At 39.5% G+C, this 20,995-nt stretch overlaps 1 protein-coding gene across 4 annotated transcripts in view; it reads left to right on the top strand.

The window, feature by feature from the left end:
- Positions 1 to 20,995, top strand: part of nedd4l (NEDD4 like E3 ubiquitin protein ligase) — a 555,383-nt gene that overhangs the window by 236,285 nt on the left and 298,103 nt on the right. For all 4 annotated transcript variants that reach the window (XM_051928330.1, XM_028802511.2, XM_028802516.2 and 1 more), the window contains exon 3: positions 10,333 to 10,414. In XM_051928330.1, coding sequence (XP_051784290.1) covers positions 10,333 to 10,414 — 82 coding nt within the window. The remainder of the gene's footprint in view (positions 1 to 10,332; positions 10,415 to 20,995) is intronic.

Genomic DNA, 20,995 nt, shown 5'->3' with positions numbered 1-20,995 from the left:
GGGTTCAAATCCTGCTACTGACACTGTGTGACCAAGAGCAAGTCACATCGCATGCCTGTACTCCAGTTGCAAAATCAAAAACAAATGTAACCAGTTGTATCCATCCATTATTCAACCTGCTATATCCTAACTACAGGGTCACGGGGGTCTACTGGAACCAATCCCAGCCGACACAGGGCGCAAGGCAGGAAACAAACCCTGGGCAGGGCGCCAGCCCACCACAGGGCGTGCACACACATACCCCCACACACCAAGCACACACTAGGGACAATTTTGAATCACCAATGCACCAAACCTGCATGTCTTTGGACTGTGGGAGGAATCCAGAGTACCCGGAGGAAACCCACACAGACACAGGGAGAACATGCAAACTCCACGCAGGGAGGACCCGGGAAGCAAACCCGGGTCTCCTAACTGCAAGGCAGCAGCGCTACCCACTGTGCCACCGTGCCGCCCTAGTGGTTAACATCAAAGGCCTGATCAGGCCTCTGTGGGTGGTGCTCATGTATTTTCAATTCTGTGGGGGCTTTTCTCTATTCTCAGTGGTTCCCTTCTGCCTCCTGAAAATGTGCTGTCTTGGTTGTCTCTGAATTTCATGTCTGATAGAATGGGGTCTACCTCCCCATGCTGTATCATTGGAGTAGCCAGTTTCAGAACTGGAAGGAGGTAGGTTTCTATTAATATTGACAGAGATTAGCACAGCTTATGTAGAAAAACAATTTTACTACAGTTAGTCAATGAACAGATAAGTAAAACAGAGGTGTTAGGAGAAATGTTTCAGAGTAGGCAACAAGTCAGACCTTGTAACAGGTAAGTGAATATGGTGCCATTGCTGTGTGACACAGAGCACATAGAACAAGGAACTCAGTCATTGGAAAAGCAATGCCTGATCCAATGAATCCTTCTTACTAATTCACAAGGATGGAGGAATGATGAAGGTGTGACAAAAAACCTACAGATCTCATGTATCCCACCTGATGAGTATCAACAACCCTAGTTGATGGTGGTGTTGGTGGAATTAGGATGTGGATATGTTTTCATGTCATAACTTGGGTCCCTTCTTGCAAGTAAACCTCAATAGATGGGTGCTTCAGTTTATGACATACGTGTTGCCTTTTTTTTTTTTATTATAAAAACAGAAAAGTCCCAAAATGGCCCCATGGATGTGATAATGAATTGCATCGGGCTTTGCTTTCCTAGTCCTCAAGCTCCCAATTGTTTGTGTTCGGTTGCAGACTGCAGTGGCACCATTTTTCATGGATTTAATTGGACTTCCATACCCAGTCTGTGACAAGATGGATACATTTATTATATGTATAATAAGATACAGAATGTTTATTTAATTTTATATTTTGAAGCAGTTTTTCTTCTTTTGAGAGTAAAATTAGTTTTATATCTTGGATGCTCTTTGTGCCAACTTTGCGCCTTTTTTTAGTTAATACTCAAGCTCACAATCTTGAACAGTCTTAACACTTAGTCATTTTATGTGCTGTCCTAAATATCTATTGGAGACATGACACTGAACACAATCTGAAATGTCTAATGAGGCTGTGGCACATCAGTTAAAGAAAATAATATGTCTGTGGTAATTTAAGGTATGATATATATCAGCAGTACTGCTTGACAAGGCCTGCTTTTTTGTTAGACGGCTCAAGGTACCAATCCATCTAAGAACATCCTGATCTTTTAGTAAATTATTTTGGATGTCAGACAGGTTTAATAAGAGGAGCTTAAGCCATCCAAGTGAAAATTACTCTTGAGCACTTGGATGCTTTCCTTTCTTCAGATATTGGGTTTCCAGCTGATGTGATCTTGGATAATTGACACTAAAGCTGATGTGAATGTGGTGTTTTTCTCCAAATGTCTTGTAGTTATTGCCCTTTAAAAGCCAGCAAGTCGGTAGCTGAAAGGATTTATTAAGCTTGAATGAAGTTGTCTACCCTAGATGCAGTGCTGTAACAAGCACTTATTAGCCATTCATGGGATCTGATTGGTTAAGAGCTGGTGACAAGACCAATTATATTTCACTTTATAAATAGGTGTGTATACAGTGCCACAGGTTTGTCAGTTGAGAGACGTGTGGTAAAAGTTCAAATTTTTATCTTGGAAGTGTGGCTTACTGTGCACCTAACAGACAATGTCTCATGGGAGGTGAAAATTACAAAGAGCAATTACATAACATTAAAGGAGCTCTTACAGCAACAAGAAAGTGACCTTTATCATTGATAAAGGCATCGGCCAGACATTAAGTATCAGCAATATGTTTGTGGTCTTTTGCCATCTCTGTTAGGCAGTTTGTTACCCCTGCACCATAAACACTAGTGGAGAAGTTGCATTTTCTATCAGCCTCCTTCTGTAAGTCCATCTTTGCTCCTCCCTTATAATCCTTTATCAGTGCTCAAACATGGATTGCAGCCTAGTCCATTGTATATGTCTGCAGATATCACACCTGGTCGTAACCATTTGTCCCATATGAAGTAGCTAGAATCCAGTATTCTGCAGTAGACTACATCCTTGAGCTACTTCTTAGATGTCATGAACTAAGAGTCCCTAAAAGGTTCCAAAAAGCATCTTGAATAATTCCTACTGGGGAGGCAAAGTCAAAATTCCTGGCTAGACACAAAAGAAGAATCATTATAGATTTAAAAGGTTATTTTCTCAAAGTGCTCTTAAACAAATGAAAGCTCCGTGGAGCACAATAGGCAAAATGTAATTTACCTAAGAACACAAGGCAATCCATGCAAACAAAGCGAGTACCAAAGTGCAATCCACAGACAAAGTCAAGGAACAGATCAAGAAGGTTCAGAAATGCACACAGGTTCAAGAACTCACCAAAACACCCAGACTGCATTCACAATGAAATGAATTGCAAGGAACTGTGGGAGACCCTCCAAAGATATAAGGCAATTCCTGGCAGTGATTGTGGTCCCACCCACAAAACACATGGAACATTTCTGAGGCACCATGTATACAAGATCAGATGCAAAGAATAATGCACATACCCAACAAAAGCAACATTAACATAAATAAATGGCACAAAAATTAACAAAAAAGACATGAAACAAGATCTGAACCCCTGGCTGAAACCCGACACTAGAGGGCTGCAGTAGGTATGAATTCCTGTTCAAAACCAAAGCCTTAATTAAAAGTAAATGTTTGCTTATAACATAACTTGCTATTTAATTCAGTGACTTTCATATGTCTCTTTAAGCTGTTCTATATTGTAGATTTTTCATTTCTAAGAAAATTATTCAGGAGTAATTTTAGTAATTCATCCTTCAGTTTTTTACTTTTCCATTTATTTCCAAATACTTCATAATTATTGCGATGTGAAATCTCAATCATAACAAAATGGGTGTGAGGTCTCCTAAAGGGCCTATAAAGGCAGGGAGCAGCCTTACCATTTCCAGCTTGTCCACAACAGCCACTGAAGGCTTCTAGCCTAGCAGGTTCCATACATAAGGAGCTGACATTTTAACAAGAAATATCCCAACATATGTCAAAAGCCCAGAAGAGGAAGGATGACTGTAAAGCCCTGGCTTGTAGACAGAAGAGCACATAACAAATCTTTAAAAACTAAAGATTTATTAACAAAAATAATTATACAAGAATGCGGAAAAGAGAAAGAAAATATGCATAAGGAGTTGCTTAAAAGGCAGTCCAAAGCAAATGTCCCTGTACACAATCCAGAAATTGTAATCCTTAAATAGAAGCTGGAAGATTGCAAAACCAAAAAAATTAAAAGAAAATAGCAATACTTCATAAACTGAATGATCTCCTACTCCTGTGCCTTCTCTGCTCTGAGTTAAAGAATCAGAGGAAGGGCTTAAATGTGGGGATGTAAGGGTGGCCCCGCCTCCAGTGGGTCCACCCACAAGGAATATAGGTCAGATTTAAAGAGACAGCACACAGTTGGCCAATTTATCAGATACATCAAAAGAAATAACATAAAATATGAAAAATAATTAAAACTGATCATAAAATATCCATAAATACACAGAGTATTACAGTATATAACAGGTGTAAACGGGACCAGATTAGATGGTGAGCTGTTGGTTCCTATGTTATTTCTCCGTTACTGTTAATTGCCAGCTGTGTAAGTAACCAAGAAAGCAATTGCAAATAGTGAGTGTAGCTGCTCAAGACAGGGGTCAAAGGCGGGCTGTAGTGGCTGCAGGTTTCATTCCTACTTGATTACATAATTAGAAACCATTCCTTGCCAGTAATGGATATTATTTAATTTTATAATTTGTTAAGTGTTTTCAGTCTGCCATTAGGTCATTCTTATATCACAGATTTTTTTTTTTATTTTCCAGTCCAAAGATACTGTTCATAAGATTTGTAGCCTGAAGCAGATGAACAATTCTTAGTAGTTCACTTTTTCTCTTCAGTTTTGTTTCAAACCAGATTGTTAACGATGAATACAGCCAGGTGTAAATGGAAACAAGTCAGATGGTGAACAGCTGATTCCATTGTCATTTCCATCTTACTGTTAATAAGGAGCAAAGTGAATGCAGCTGTTTTAGAGTAAAGCAAGCAATTAAATGTGGAGAATCTGGACACTAAAACCTACATAATAAAACACTAAGGTATGTGTGTCCAGTCTCTCAGAGTAGTCTGATTGGTCAGTTTGGCTTTTGTTCACACAATGAAAGAGGCAGTGAGAGTTTAAGACACATGAGAGGGAGTAAAGAGGTGTAAGAGGCATGCTGAGAGAGTTGCCATCAAAGGAGGGAAGTATAAAACTGGACAGGAGGTTTCCTGAAAATAATGACAGAATTTGAAACGCACTCGAGAGAGATAGTAGATAGATGATAGTAAAGGTGTATGAGGCAATCTGAGAGTGGCACCTTCAAAGATAGAAAGTAGAAAACCTTAAAAATGTGGGCTTTACAGGAATGCATACCAGAGAAGGATTGCCAGTGAAGACACATTAGTAAAGTCCTAAGAGGCATGCTGAAGAGAGCCGCCTTCAAAGATGGAAAGTATAAAACTGGACAGTGGGGCAAAAATGGTGTCTCAAAAGTAATGGCAGGGTTTGAAATGCACTGGAGAGAAAGAGAGCTGATGAAGGGACATTAGTAAAGGCAAAGTAAGCATCTTGAGAGAGTCGCCTTCAAAGACAGCAAGTATAAAATCTCAAAAATAAACATGTTTTACGGGAATACATGAAAGAAGCAGGACTGCTGAAGAGACATTCACACACATGCTAATACAGGGGATAGGCACTAAAGGTACATGTGGGGCAAGAGAGAGCAAATATTTTTGAATTATTCTATTACCTGTCTTCAGCTACTGTAGCTAGTGAAGCATAAAAGTGTTGCTTGAGCATTAAGTGCTTCTTGATCAATGACTGACTTCTCATTTAGATATTGTATTGGAACAAAACCTGCAGCTACTATGACCCTCCATGACCAACTTTGCAGATCTCCTGGTTTAAGACTAAAAGAAGAATTGAAGGGGTGAGAATTCTAACAGTTAAAATGAAGGACGAACATGTTGCCCAAGCTAATTACTTCAGCAGAAATAATTGTCTTGTAATTAACAAATGGAGTTGGGACAAAAACCCTCAGCTACTGTGGACCTCCCAAACTAAACTTGAGGTCCCTTGACCTACAGAAATCTTTTTTGGGTATCATTTTTGTGATCAGGACAAAGGAGATGCCATCTGTACATCTATTTTGTAATCCACTTTTCCAATTAAGGGTTGAGGGCTATCTTAGTGGTAGTGTCCCTTTACACTTATGCAGGGGTCATTCCCTGTTCGCATTTAAAGTTAAAGGACTCACTGCCCTCTAGTGGTAAAACGTTGTATAATGGGTTATTCTCTCCTTAAAGTTATATGATTTCTTTAATGGCCATCGATGAATTATTTGATTTTGATTTTTTAAATATATATATATATACTGTATGAATCCTTGAGAATTATATATGAGCTTTCACCTTGAATGTGCCTCACCTCATCTTCTCAAGCTTAAACAAAGAAACACAAACAAGAACATTTTTGTTCTTCCACTTTCATATATGACTAGTGGCTGTTGATTATTAAAGAAAAGGAAATCAATTTTGTGACATATGAAAAAGATATATATTATCTGAGATCGTCAGACATTTAGTTAGGGCTAGCAGGTGCATCAAAAGCTGCAGTGACTGCCTCAGACTCATTCTTACTCTGACCTATTTTTGTCTCCGTTCGCCTCATGTGTTTGTGCATTGAATACAGGGTGATGTATGAAAACCAATGCAGCCTTTGCATCAGACTCATTGCAAGTTTTATTAGTAATAAAAAAAAGAACAATATGTGCAATAAAGAATAATAATAAAATAAGAGCAAGAACATTGGGACACGGTTGGAGACTTGACTCTCAACTCCAAGAATCTGAATGAACAAGGGGGCTCTGCCCCCTGCTCGCTTCGCTCGCCTACCCCCGGCGTTTTGAACCCGTGCCTGCTGGGCAGCCGTAGTTTCAGATGCGCGTTGTAGGAGCTTGCGTTGTTTTGAAGCCGTGCTTGCCCTGCTTCTGTGTTTTGAGACACGCGTTGTAGGTGTATATCCGTCAGTCGAGCTCGTTTGGTTTGAACCCGTGCCTGCTTTGCCTCCACAGTTTCAGACGGTGGGTCGCGTTCGGCGTTTTGTACAATCCCAGGCAGCACATTATTCCTAACTTCACTCCGCAGTAGTGCCACGCACAATATGGCGGTGACGCCTGCGCCTTCACTACGCAGTAGTGGCACTCACAATATGGCGGCAACGCCTGCGCCTTCCATATTATGTCGGGTTTTACCATGCTGTGTAGGCGCCTTTGCATTTCGTACTTTCCCGCGCCTTCCGACGCGCGATGTAGGCGCCTGCACCTTCCGGGTCTGCCTCCGCTGTGTGGTGTGGACGTTAAACTGTCGTTTTTTCTGCTTTTATATTCTGTATCTCGCTGTGCATGTGTTTCGTGCCTAGGTTGTTTTGAAGCTGTTGCATTCTAGTTGTCATCATCTGTAACCTGCTCTCTGTGTGTTTTGCCCCATTCTTTAACCTCTTTATGACGTTTTACTTTGTTTCCTACTCTGTCTTTTATTTCTGACCTCGCTTTATCCTGCTTGCGGCATGTCAGACGGTTCGTAGTCTCTCCCGTTTCACTCTGGGGAGGGGGGCTTTGTGTGGCGCCTGCGCACTATGTCTCCTGCGTCCACGGGCAGGTCCCTGAGTCCATATCCGGTTTACCATTCTCGGTTAGTAATATGGATAGAATTGGGAAGATTGTTGGGCTAAACTGCCTGTTCTTGTCATAACAGTTGAAATGTTCTACTATTGTTAAACATTCTCTTAAGAATATTCCTGACCATTTCTAAGGCTGTGCTGAAAGTGGTCTCCACTTGTGATGATGCAGAGTTCTGAACACCATAACATGTTTGTGAGAAAAGACCTTGTGTTTAATTCTAGCTTGTTTTTGTCTTAGTTCACCTCATTTGCTTTCGGTTTCAAATCATAGTAATTAAAAAAGAAAACATTTCAAGCAAAAACAGTCTCTTGTCCTTTTTTTGAATAATTATTTTTCATATTACACAGTTGCAGCAGAGCTAGAGCCTATACCAACAAAACCTGGCCTAAGTCAGAAACCAGTATTGGTCAGGACACTAGCTCATCACATGGAAAACTTCATGTCAAGTCTCTATTGAACATGGTTGTCGTAAAGCTGACGGGGAGGTGTTTTAATTGTTTGATGTATTGATTATAAAACAATTTGTTTTTATTGCTTGTACCAGTGCACATGTAAACCATGTGTGCTGGTTTAATTAATTGCTTGCCAGTTTAATTAATTGTTTGCCAGTCAGCCACACTAATCTGCAGAAACAAGCTGAGTCAGTCAAGTATAAATGAGAGCACATAAGCATTAGAGGGGTGGCTGTTGTGTTTGCTTTGTGTGGATAGCGCTCGATGGAAGGAGTAGTAAATGATGAGTGAAGGAAAGGGGCAGCATTGGCCAAGATACATTTTCAAAGAGGAGCGAGACTGAGGACTGTGAAGAGGTTCTGGAGAGTGCCTTTGGTAAATTTCAAGTCTATTGGTTTACCCCAAGAAAGCACATGAAAATGGAGAGGGGCATAACTGGATCAGGATGCAGCAGCATCTGAGTGAGAGAAAAGTACCCTGGTGAAAGCTGCGGTAACTGAGTGAGGTAGCAGCTTTGGAACTATGGTGACTGAATGAGGTGGCATTGCAAAAGGCAAATAATATACCTGTCGCTGCAGTGTTCAGATTGCAGTAAGTCCTCTGGCTGGCGATGTTCCCTTCAAGAATTTGTTTTCACCGATGCACTCATACCTGGTGTAGTCAAACGTTTATGCGTTTTCGGCAGGGCTAGTGTGGATGGCAATAATTTAGTAAATGACATGAAAACGGTAGTGTGGACGGAGATTGTTTTAGTTCAGAACTTCATTTTTAAATCACTCTGGTTTTTATATTTTGTGTAAGTGTAGTTACATAACAGACATACACACAATTGATGAGTACAGACCTGAGATAAATATACGACATACAATGTAAATGTGTACATGAATGCTGAAATATATACACTCTAACTATATGTAAGAATATTGTGAGACATTGGAGGGGCCATACTGAGCAAGGGCAGCTAAATTAACCATTTGTGAACTTGATGGCCTGTGAGATGAAACAGTTCTTGTATCTGTTGGTTTTAGCATGTTTTTTTTATAACACCTTGTAGATGGGAGAAGTTCAGAAAGGTTGTGGCCTGGATGTGAGAGGTCGGTGATGATTTTGCCAGCCCGCTTCATGACTCTGGAATAGATTAGGCCCTGTAAGGTGGGAAGACTGGTGCCAATGATCTTTTTATTCATTGTACCCTGTTCTTGTCTTGTTTGATTGCTGATCCAAACTGCACTGTAATGGATGAGCTCAGTGGTTGCTGTGTTGAACTAAATTAACAATCCTTGCAGTAGATTGAACTTCCTCGGCAGTCGCAGAGAGCACATCTGCTGCTGTGCCTTTTTCATTATGAAGTCTATGGGTCTTCCATGTCAAGTCTTGGGTCATTGTAGAGCCCCTAATTTTGAAGGTTTCCACAACTGACACCTTACTGTTAAGTATGGAGAGAGAAGGTAATATTAAGGGGCTCTTCCACTGTCTAAGTCTAAGACAGTCTAAGTCCACTGTCACCTCTACAGTTGTGAAGGTGTTTAGCTCAAAAACAGTAGTGTGAACAAAGGCTTAGGCAATCCACATGGACACAGGGATGCTCCACCCAGGAGATTACTGGCTCAGAATTCAGTCCCAGGAGGTGTCCAAGCAGACCATTTTTCTTAATTAATTTGACCATTAAATGTTCATGAATAGTTGTGACTTTTTGAAATTTGGACTTTATAGCATGGTGGCACAGTAGTTAGCCTTGCTGTCTCATACCACTAGAGTTGTAGATTTGAACCCTGGGCCTGGTCATTGCTTTGCTGGAATGTTCTTCTTTTGTTTGTGGGGTATTCTTGGCACATCCTGAAGATGTGTGTGTTGAGTTAATCAATGACTCAAATTTAGCCATGTGTGGGTGTGCCTTGAGATGGGCTGGAGTTTATTGCTGCATTACTCCTGATGCCACTGTGGAATCCTGTGGTGTTTGTGCCACTGAACTGGTTTAAACCGGTTCCATAAAGTATACATGACCTAAGAATATGGTGGAGTGTTGTTGATTAACATTGTAGGGTAGAATTCTTGTCCTTAATAAGGTCATGTGATGTCCATAGCAGGACTTAACAAACAATCATCTAATCCTCACCAAATTGTAAATCAAAGTGCATGTAACCTTCCGAGACTAACAAAACATAAGAGATAGTATGTTGACATTTATTTTCAACAAAATATGAGCCATGTGTGAAAATGTGTTGAACCCATTACTGCTGTCATTTAAAATAAGAAAGTGATTAGATCCAGCTACTAGTAGTTAAGTGACTGTAATTAATTGTTAATCACCACCTACAAAGAAAAGATCAGAAGTAGAAAGTTGATTTGAAATATCTCATTTGACATTTTTGTTGTTTTGCTTCTCTGATCTGGCCTAATCCAGGTATACTCTGCAATGAAGCGGTGCCTTTCTAATTTGTGCTCCATGCTTTCTGGGGTAGGCCTCAGCCTCCACTACCCTGAAATGGAATAAACTGGATAAGGCCATGGATGAACAGCTGAGTTTGGCTTTTGTGACCCTGACCTCCGTCTGTTTTTGCAGTGGTTGGTTTGGTCTATCAGCTGTCTTCCCTCTTTGTACTTTTTCCTGTTCTTTTACTGCATGAATTCTTTCAATTGATTTTTTTTTCCCCTTTTATTCACAGTGACCCCTACGTGAAACTCTCCCTTTATGTAGCTGATGAAAACAGAGAACTTGCCTTAGTTCAAACGAAAACAATTAAAAAGGTACAGTATGTCGAAGGCATCATTGTATTTTGTTGATTTCTTAAAGCTGATTTCAACCTAAATGTGCTTCTGTCTAACAACATATAATTATTGGCACATTCTATTGTCTTAAGTTGCACATTTTGCAGGTTTATTGCAGGCTGTGGACTCTGTTTTGTAAAGTACAATGAACCCTATTATATTTTGATTTTTTGGAACATTTATTAAGTCACAGATATGAATAACATAAAGAATTAACAACATACAGTGGATTTAGAAAATATTGAAATCCTTCATTTTTTTTTTTTTTTTTTACATTTTGCTATGTTTCAGCCTTCTGCTAAAATGATTTCAATTGATTTTTCCCCATAATCACACAATACTCCAGAATGACAAAGCAAAAACAGGATTTTTGACATTTTTGTTCATTTATTAAAAATAAAAAATGTAATATCCCAATGACACAAGTATTTAGCCCCTTTGCAATGACACTTGAAATGGCTCAGGTGCACCCCATTCTGTTAATCGTCACTGAGATGTTTCTACACCTTGTTTGGAGTCTACTTGTGGTCTGTCCAGTTGATTGGACATGATTATAAATTCACACACCTGTCTACTGAAGGTCTCACAGACCTTGACAGTGCGCATCAGAGCTAAAACCAAGCTATGAGGTCGAATGAACTACCTAAAGAGCATAGAGACAAGTTTGTGTCGAGGCACAGATCTGGGGATGGCTACAAAAAATTCTGCAGCATGAAGGTTCCCTAACAGCACAGTTGACTTCATAATTCTTAAAAGGAAGATGTATGGAACAGCTGTGACTCTTCCTAGAGCTGGTCACCTGGCTTATTTCACCTATTTTGTTTTGGAAGAAGAACCACGATAATAGAGGCGAACAAGAACACAGTGGTCACTATGGCTCAGCTTCAGTGAATCTGTGTGGAGATTGAGAAATTTTCAAAAGGAGAGTCTTATAGACAGTAAATATCATTCCAGTGGTGAAGTTTGGTGGTGGCAGAATAATGTGTGGAGGGCTGTTTTTCAGCAGCAGGGACTGGGAGACAAGACAGAGTTGAGGAAAAGCTGAACAGGGCAAAGTACAGAGATAACCTGAATGAAAGTTTACTGCAGTGTGCTGTGGACCTCTAACTGGTCCAATGGCTTACCTTACAACAGGACAATGTCCCTGAGCACAAAGACAGCACAGGAGGGGCTTAGTCCTGCTTGGTCCAGCCAGAGCCTAGCCAAACTGTGGAGAGACCTTAAAATAGCTGTCCACTTATGGTATCCAGCAAACCTGACAGCGCTTGAGAAGAGCTGCAGGGAAGAATGGCAGAAAATCCCCAAATCCAGGTGTGCAAAGCTCGTCACATTATACCCAAGATGTCTCCAATGTTGGAATTGCTACCAAACGGCTTTCAACTAAGTACTGTGTAAAGGATCTGAATACTTGCATCAGTATTATACAGTGCTGTGAAAAAGTATTTGCCCCCATTCCTGATTTCTTATTTTTTTGCATGTTTGTCACACTTAAATGTTTCAGATCATCAAACAAATTTAAATATTAGACAAAGATAACCCAAGTAAACACAAAATGCGGTTTTTAAGTGATGATTTTATTTATTAAGGAAAAAAAGCTATCCAAACCTACATTTCCCTATGTGAAAAAGTAATTGCCCCCCTTGTTAAATCATGAAGTAACTGTGGTTAATCACATTTTTTGGAAAGCTGAGTTCAATTTCACTAGCCACACCTGATTACTGCCTGATCACTTAAATAGAACCCGTCAGACAAAGTAAAGTAGGCCAAAAGATCCCAAAAAGAAAGACATCATGCTGTGATCTAATGAAATTCAGGAAAAGATTAGAAACAAAGTAACTGACATCTATCAGTCTGGAAAAGATTACAAAGCCATTTCTAAAGCTTTGGGACTCTAGCAAACCACGGTGAGAGCCATTATCCACAAATGGAGAAAACATGGAACATGTTCTAATATTGTTAAGCAATTTCTCACAAAGAGTAATAGTGGCCACCTTAAAGGCTGTGCTAAAAGTGGTCTGCACTTACAATGATGTAAAGTTTTATGGCTTATGTCAACTTATGATGAATTTTTCCATATGATCTGCAACATCAGTAACAACTTCTGTAGACAGAAGGGTTTCTTGATTTCAGTACATTGTTTGCAGAACCAGAGTTGCACCACATTTTTAGTAATTTCTGGATTGTGCATTTGTCTGGAGCACTTACAATGAGATACTATTCCTGATTCCCTCAAATGCAAGCTTGCGGGAGCCAGTATGAAAACACAGCAACACAATATACATTTGCTGAGAAAATGATTAAGAATGGCTAATCATGTGGCAGCAGTGCAATACATAAAATCACGCAGATAGAGGTCAGGAAGCTTCCATTAATGTTCACATCATATCAAACACCAGAATGAGAGAAAAATGTGATCTCAGTGACTTCAAAGTGGCATGAATGTTGCAGCCAGACAAGGCTGGTTTGAATATTTCAGTAACTGCTGATCTCCTGGGATTTTCACACCCAAAAGTCTCTATAGTTTACTCAGAATGGTACAAAAAACATCCAGTGGGCAGAAACATCTTGATGATGGCAGGATTCAGAGAAGAATGGCCAGACTGATTCAGGCTGACAGAAGGGATACAGCAACTCAGATAACCACTCAATACAAGTGTAGTGAGCAGAAAAACATCTCAGAATGCACAACATGTTGAGCACAACCTTGAGGTGGATGGGCTGCTACAGTGTAAGACCACATTGGGTTCCTCTCCTGTCAGCCATGAATAGAAAGCTGAGGATGCAGTGAGCACATACTCACCAACATTGTACAGCTGAACACTGGAAAAATCGCAGTCCGTTCTAATGAATCTTGATTTCTGATGAGTCCCATGGATGGTGGGGTCAGCATTAGGTGCCAATAGCATGAATCCATGCAGCTAACCTACCTTGTGTCAACAGTCCAGGCTGGTGGTGGTGTTGTAATGGTATATGGTTTCATGAATATGACAATACGTTCAGTGTTCTTCACGGGCCTTGTCAGTCACCAGATCTGAATTAGCAACTGACAAATCTGCAGAAATTGTGTGATGCAATCGTGTCAACATGGACCAAATTCTCAAAGGAATGTTTCCAGCATCGTGTGGATTGTATGCCACAAAGAACGGAGGCTGCTTGGAGAGCAAAAGGAGGCCTACTCAGTATTAGCATAGTGTCCCTAATAGTTTGCTCAGTGAGTGTAAATATGCTATTGCAACAAATATGGCAACAAATATGGAAAGTCTTTGAGTTGGATGGTTTGGAGACAAAGCCAGAGAGGTGAGATTGCATTGGTTTGGACATGTGCAGGGGAGAGATGTCAGATATATTGGGAGAAGGATGCTAGGGATGGAGCTGCCAGATAAGAGGAAAAGAGGAAGGCCTAAGGGAAGGTTTATGGATGTGGTGAGAGAGGACATGCAAGTGATGGGTGTGACAGCAAAATGCAGTTGACGGGAAGATATGGAAACAGATGATCCTCTGTGGTGACCCCTAATAGGAGAAGAGGAAGAAGAAGAAATGTCTTCGCACAAGAACACAAATACAGTAAAAAAGCTAACAAAATGAAACGCTAGCAGGAATTCCTACTAACTTCATCTAACTGTTGTAGGTGCCTTCAGAGGAAGACATTTATTTTCAATTAAGGATTAGGAGATGAAACATTAGTCTGAAACTGAGTGAAGTTTGTAACTAAAAAGTCTGCCATATCTTTTATCAAAATATCTATATCTAATCTATACTCTATATCTAATTGTATATCTATATCTAATACAGAAACCAAATGGTGAAGCCAAAAAGGAAAAGCAAGACATCTTGAAACTGGGTCAAAATATCGAAAGCAAAGCACTACACACATGAAGTCATCCAACCTCAATTACCAGAAGTGTACAGAGCTGACCATTATAACTTTGCTACATAATGACCCGGCATGAATGTTACCCTGGATATGCATCCAAGTTCAAACAAGATGGTGTAGAAAAATAATGCTAAATAATTAATAACTTCTGAAGGAACCCTTCTAACAAAAGAGTATCTGTACATCAAAAAGGAATTCTTTGGTTTTAAAATTTCATGCTTTCATGTAAACACTTGCAGAAAGCTCATGAAAAATTAAACAGAAATGTCAATGACATCACTATCTTTACTGTTGCTTAAACCATTGTGGAGCTTCTGTGTGCTGGGCTCTCAGTAGGACAATCATGAAATCTGGTGGCAGACAAGCTCATGTCCTGATACACTTTATACAGTGTTATGCAAATGTTTGGGCACCCCTGGGAAAAGTACCGTATTTTGCTCAGTGTTGAAGTGAAAAGTATTAAAAAAAAACTACTGCAACAAATACACTGCCCTGCATAATATTTGGGACAAAGACACAGTTTTCCTTGATGTCCCCCTCTGCTCCACAGTTTAAAATTACAAATCAGACAATTCAGACGTTATTAAAATGCACATACACTGCTGACTTTCAGTGAAGGGGATTTGTGTACATTTCAGTCACACCATGTAGACATGATGACACTTTTTCTGAAAAAAGTGCATGTTTTCTAGACTGAGAGGTGCAACAACCCACCACCCGTGTTACTGCAAAAGACCTCCAGGAAGATTTAGCCAACAATGAAGTGGTGGTGCACTTTTCTATAGTGCATTGGTGCTTGCATTAATAGTGTCTCGAAGCAAGAAGCCTTACCTGCCACCTTGTCACCAAAGGCAAAGTCTGAAATATATGAGTGATCATCTAGATAAGCCAGAGTCATTCTGGAGACAAGCATTATGCACAGAAGTTGTTAAGATTGAGCATTTTGGCCACAATCGCCACAAGTATGTTTGGAGGAAAAAAGGGACAGAATTTCATGAAAACAACATCTTGCTAAATATTAAAAATGCAGGTGGATCCTTAAAGTTTTGGGGTTGTGTGGCTGCCAGGCGCAGCCTGGATTTCATTTAATGGATTCCATTTAATATCAGAAATTTCTGAATGTAAATGTCATGGAGTCCATCAAGAGACTCGGGCTGAAAAGAAGCTAGCTTCTATAACAGGATGATGATCCGAAGGATACATCAAAGTCCACCATTAACTACCTCAAGGAACAAAAGGTGAAGCTTTTAAAATGGCCCTTACAGTCCTCAGAACCTGAATATTGTTGAAAATCTGTGGGTAGATCTGAAGCATATTATGCATGCAAATATCTTTGAGGTCATCTGCAAGGAAGAATCGGCACAAATTCCCATCTCTTGAATAGAAAGACTTATAGCTGGCTACAACAAATGTTTACAAGCTGTGATATCTGCCATATTATTTACCAGGTACTAACAGAGCAGTGTGCCCAAACTTTTGCTCAAGTCTCAATTACTATTTTATTTATTTTTTGTATGTTTAAGTGAATGAAACAAAATTTCACGCTCTCTTCAGAGTGTCGCAGTGGTTGTATTTAATACTTTTCACTTGAGAAATGGGTGTCACGTTGGCACAGTACACAGTAAGGAGACAAGAGTTTGCATCCTGTGACCTCCCTGTTTGCATGTTCTCCCCATGTCTGCCTGGGTTTCCTCCGGTTGCTTTGGTTTACTCCCACTGTCCATTGCAAAGATATGCATGTTAGTTGAATTGGCAATGGTAAAGTGACCTGTGGGGTGTGTGTGTTTGTGTGTATGTGTGTGTGTTCACCCTGTGATGGACTGGCACCATGTCCGGGGTTTGTTCCTGCATTGCAGCCTGTGCTACCTGGGATAGGCTCCATGACCCTGGTCTGGATTAAGTGGGTTAGAAAATGACATGACATGACACTTCAAAAATCAACAGGATACGTATTTTACTCAAGGGTGCCAAAACTCTTTCATCACACTGTAAATGTTTAACTTTTTTTTTATTATTATTTATTTATTAATTTTTATTGTAATCATTCCATACAAATAGATCAATTTATAACCAAACAAAATTGAAGACAAATCAAATCCCACCCCTGAGAAGGAGAGCTTAGCCAAAGGAGAATTGCTTAGGGCTTTTTAATAAGGCAACACTAAACAAAAGAAAGGGAGAAATATATATAGGTAAATAAGAAATGGAGAAGGGAATTAAATGCGGTAATAGTTATTTCTCTTATTCTAAAATAATATTGATTAGATCCTGCCAGGTTTTGAAAAAATTTTGTACAGATCCTCTAATTGAAAATTTGATTTTTTCCAATTTCAAATAATATAAAACATCGGTTTCCCACTGACTTATCAGAGGAGAGTTAGAATTCTTCCAATTTAACAGAATAAGTCTGCGTGCCAAAAGTGTAGTGAATGCAATCACCGTTTGCTTGTCCTTCTCCACTTCCAAGTCCGTCTGGAAGAACACCGAACACAGCTGTTAATGGGTTAGGAGGAATTGTGATACCAAGGCTGTCTGAGAGGCACTTAAAAATTTTGGTCCAAAATGATGGTAGTTTGGTGCAGGCACAGAACATGTGACCCAGTGAGGCAGGAGCTTGGTTGCAGCGTTCGCAGGTTGGATCTTGCCCTGGAAACATTTTGGCCAGTTTTAAGCAAGACAGATGAGCTCGATATATAATTTTTAGTTGAATAATTCTATGCTTTGTGCATATAGAACTCGAGTGAATTCTCTGCTTTGCTACCTTCCACTCCTTTTCTGATATATTGATTAAGAGATCTTCTTCCCAATGTCCTCTTGGATCTTTGAAAGGTAGGGACTCTAATAGGATTTTATATAATGCGGAAATGGTGTTTAATTCCTCTAAATTGAGCAGTATTTTTTCCAGCATTGTAGAGGGTACGAGGTGGGGAAAATCGGGCAGTTTCTGTTTAACAAAATTTGTAATTTGAAGATAGTGAAAGAAATGTGTAGCTGGGAGGTTGAATTTTGAACGTAATTGTTCAAAAGATGCAAATATGTTGTCTATATAAAGATCTCTGAGCATTTTAATCCCAAAACTCTTCCAGGTATTAAAAACTGGATATGTTTGCGAGGGTTGAAAGAGGTGGTTCTCTTGCAGAGGTGCCACGGATAAAAGATTTTCCATCTTAAAATGCTTTCTAAGTTGGTTCCATATTCTGAGTGAGTAAAGCACAATTGGGTTATTAGTATATTTGCGATAACTTGCATTTATTGGAGAGCAGAGCAGGGAGTATAAAGAAGTACTACAGGATTTTACTTCTATTGCGGACCAAGCCTGTGTATGTTCATATATTTGTGTAATATCTCTGGGGTGTTTGATTTTGCTGGTGAATATATAACATTAAACAAGCGTTGGAGATTGGAAGATAGGTGTCGGCCTTTAATAAATCCAGTTTGATCCTGTGATATTACAGAGGGCAGCACTTTCTCCATCCTTCTAGCTAGAATTTTTGAGAGTATCTTAACATCATTTTTCAGGAGTGAAATTGGTCTGTATGATGCACATTGTAACAAGTCCTTATTTTGTTTGGGAAAGACGGTGAGTAATGCTTGACGAAATGTTTGAGGTAGTATTTGGTTGTCTCTAGCTTCTGTAAATGTTGCCAATAAAAGGGGGAGCTAGCTCAGTGGAGAATTTCTTATAAAACTCTATGGGGTAACCATCAGGGCCTGCTGATTTCCCGCTTTGAAGTGACTTTATAGCATCTAGTAATTCTGTTAGCGTCAGAGGTTTATCCAGTTCCTCAGCACTTAAAGCATCTATTTGTGGTGTCTGTAATGTATCCAGAAATGCATTAGATTGTGTGTTGTCTTCTTTGAGCTCAGTAGAATATAAGGATTTATAATAATCTCTAAATGCGTGCATTATATTTTTATGGTCAATAATTTCTTCTCCATTCGTGTTGATGATTACTGGTATTGCATTGCGAACTTCTTGTTTGTGAATTTGTTGAGCTAAAAGCTTATTAGCTTTTTCTCCGTATTCATAGTAATGATGTCTTGACTTGTAAATAAGTTGTTCAGTTTCTTTAGTTGTTAAGATGTTAAGTTCTGTATGCAGGGCCTGCCTTTTCCTGTGAAGAGCTTCACTTGGAAGCCTGGCTTGTTCATCTATTCTAGTAATTTTGCTTCTTAGCTCTGACACTTTCTTGGTTTCTAATTTATCTCTGTGGGAAAAATATGAAATAATCTGTCCTCTTAAGAAGGCCTGAGTTTCCCAGAGTGTTCCTGCAAAAACCTCTGTGGGCGTGTTTGTCTCTAGGAAGAAGCTGATTTGTTTGGATATAAATTCTGTGCAGTTCTCGTCTGCCAATAGAAGAGGGTTAAGACGCCATCTGCGAGGTGAATGTGAGGGGCTTAATGATTTTAGCTCCAAGACTAGAGGAGCATGGTTGGAGATAACAATTGTGTTGTATTTGCATGATTTAATCGTAGGCAGGAAATTATTATCTATAAAAAAATAATCAATTCTTGAGTAGCTATAATGCACTGGTGAGTAGAACGAATATGTTCTGATGCTACAAATGGAACTGTTCTGTGTATGAGAATTCCCACCCCTCTAGTTTTCTTTATAAAGCTAGAATGGAACATTTGGCCAGTCCAGTCTTTTTGTAGTCTGAACTGAGCCTTGTTTAGTAAGTGGGTCTCCTGTAAAAATACTGTTTTAGCATTTAAGCCTGTTAGGTGAGAGCATACTTTCTTTCTCTTTAATTCGTGATTCAGGCCTTTAACATTCCAGCTCACAAAGTTAACTGTCCCATCATGGAGACATTGATTCTGAGTTTTTAATGTCATTTTATAGTCTTAACTGGTAGTGAGGCAGTTTTAATCTTAATTTCAAAGTTCCCCATTAGTTATTGCATTTTAGCCTATTGTTGCCTATTGTTGCATTGATATTTATAGTTAAAAGGATTAGAAGAATAGATTAGATATAGCCTGCTCTTCTTCTCTCCCCCCTTTATCCCCCCACCCCCCCATTTTGCCTCCCCACATGAGGCTTGATCCCACTTCGCGATGTCCCGGTCCTCTGACATAAAAAGAGACAGAGCACGTCCAAAACAAAACAAAACAAACCCCACCCCGCAGTGGCGTTAGAGAATTAAAACAAAGAGATATCTACTGCAGCTGAATTCTTAATACTATCTGCTGAAAATATAATCATTAACAGTCTTTAAGCTTAAAATAATCTTCAGCAATTTTAAGATATTAAGATAAAAAAAGAATGAACCCTGGGAATGATTTTAAAAAGTAGTCTAGGATAAACATGGTAATTCCTAATGTAATAGTATAATGTAATAGTAATGTAATAGTAGAAATAGCAATAAACCAAGAGTATGATGTTAAACAGTCTACTTTAAAAAAAAATCCTACTTTAATTACTTCCACACTTCCACACTCACGTCTATAACTATAATTAAGACATAAACGTAAAATGTCCAAGTAAAGAAAAGGATGTATAATTATAATATCAGTCTCTTTAAAAGTGGATCCGAGATCAGATGATAGGTCCTTCCCATGCCTTGACAGAATACGGCTCATTATTAACTTTCAAAAGAATGTCGGAAACAGCTTCTTTAGTTCCTTTTCAGCTTCTTCCTTGCTTGAAAAATTATTATATTGATCTTGAACTTCCACTTTCAGTTTGGCGGGATACAAGAGGCTGTATTTGATATCGGCTTTCTGTAGCAACTTTTTAATGTTAAAGTAGGCTGCGCGTTTTGCAGTTGTTAATGGTGAGAAGTCGGGGAAAATACGAATAAGATTATTTTCAAATATTATCTCTTGCTTGTGTCTGAGAAGTGCCATCACATCAAGCTTACATCGTAGTCGCTCGAAGCGGACAATAAAGACCTAGGTTTAAAGGTGCTTGATCTGTATGTGCAATAAGCAGCTGCTATCTCAATGTCGAGTTTAAAATCATCTCCAATTATTTTAGACAGTAATTCTACTGCACTGGGCTTGAGCTTTCTTGTTTCTCAGGTATACCCTCAATTCTTACATTATTTCTTCTGTACCCATCTTCCAGGGCCGCAAGTCTGTCTCCAAGTTTTTTGCATTCGGAATTCGCAGCTGTAGCTTTTTCATCGGCGTTAGACGGCAATTGTTCCGCTGTTTCAACTCGAGCCATGAATGCCTGCTTAACGTCATCCAGCTGATATGTAACGTCATTAATCTGGTCGGCAAGCATTTTCAGTTTGGATCTATTTTCTTTGATGTGTTCCTCTAATTTCTCCAACATGCCTTTAAAGTTCACGTCAAAACGTTTAAATAGACGCGTTTCCCGGTCTTTGTTATTCTTTTTAATCTCGATGATATCCTTCTTAAGCTCGTTCTTAAGCTCAATGTTAGATTTCTTAAGCTCATTCTTGTTATCCTTCTTAAGCCCATTTATGGCCGTAGCCATGGCGGCAGCCAGTGTAGCAATCATCTCTTTCAGTTCGGACAGTTCGCTTCAGATTTCGTGCTCCGCGAGTGGAAATGCAGCTCCTGTTACAGCAGGTGCTGCGGGCTCGCGCTGAGTAGATGAGAGCACATCCTGCAGGGCCTTTTCTAGTCTCAGATGATCCTCAGAAATTGGCGATCCATCGTGACCTGTATCACTTGCACCTTCGCTCCCATTTTCACTCTCGACTGGAGACGATACA

This window comes from Erpetoichthys calabaricus, chromosome 5, assembly GCF_900747795.2.
Source record: "Erpetoichthys calabaricus chromosome 5, fErpCal1.3, whole genome shotgun sequence".
NCBI lineage: Eukaryota > Metazoa > Chordata > Cladistia > Polypteriformes > Polypteridae > Erpetoichthys > Erpetoichthys calabaricus.
The sequence above is the reverse complement of the archived record's forward strand: the minus strand, read 5'-3'. Positions and strand labels throughout refer to the sequence as shown.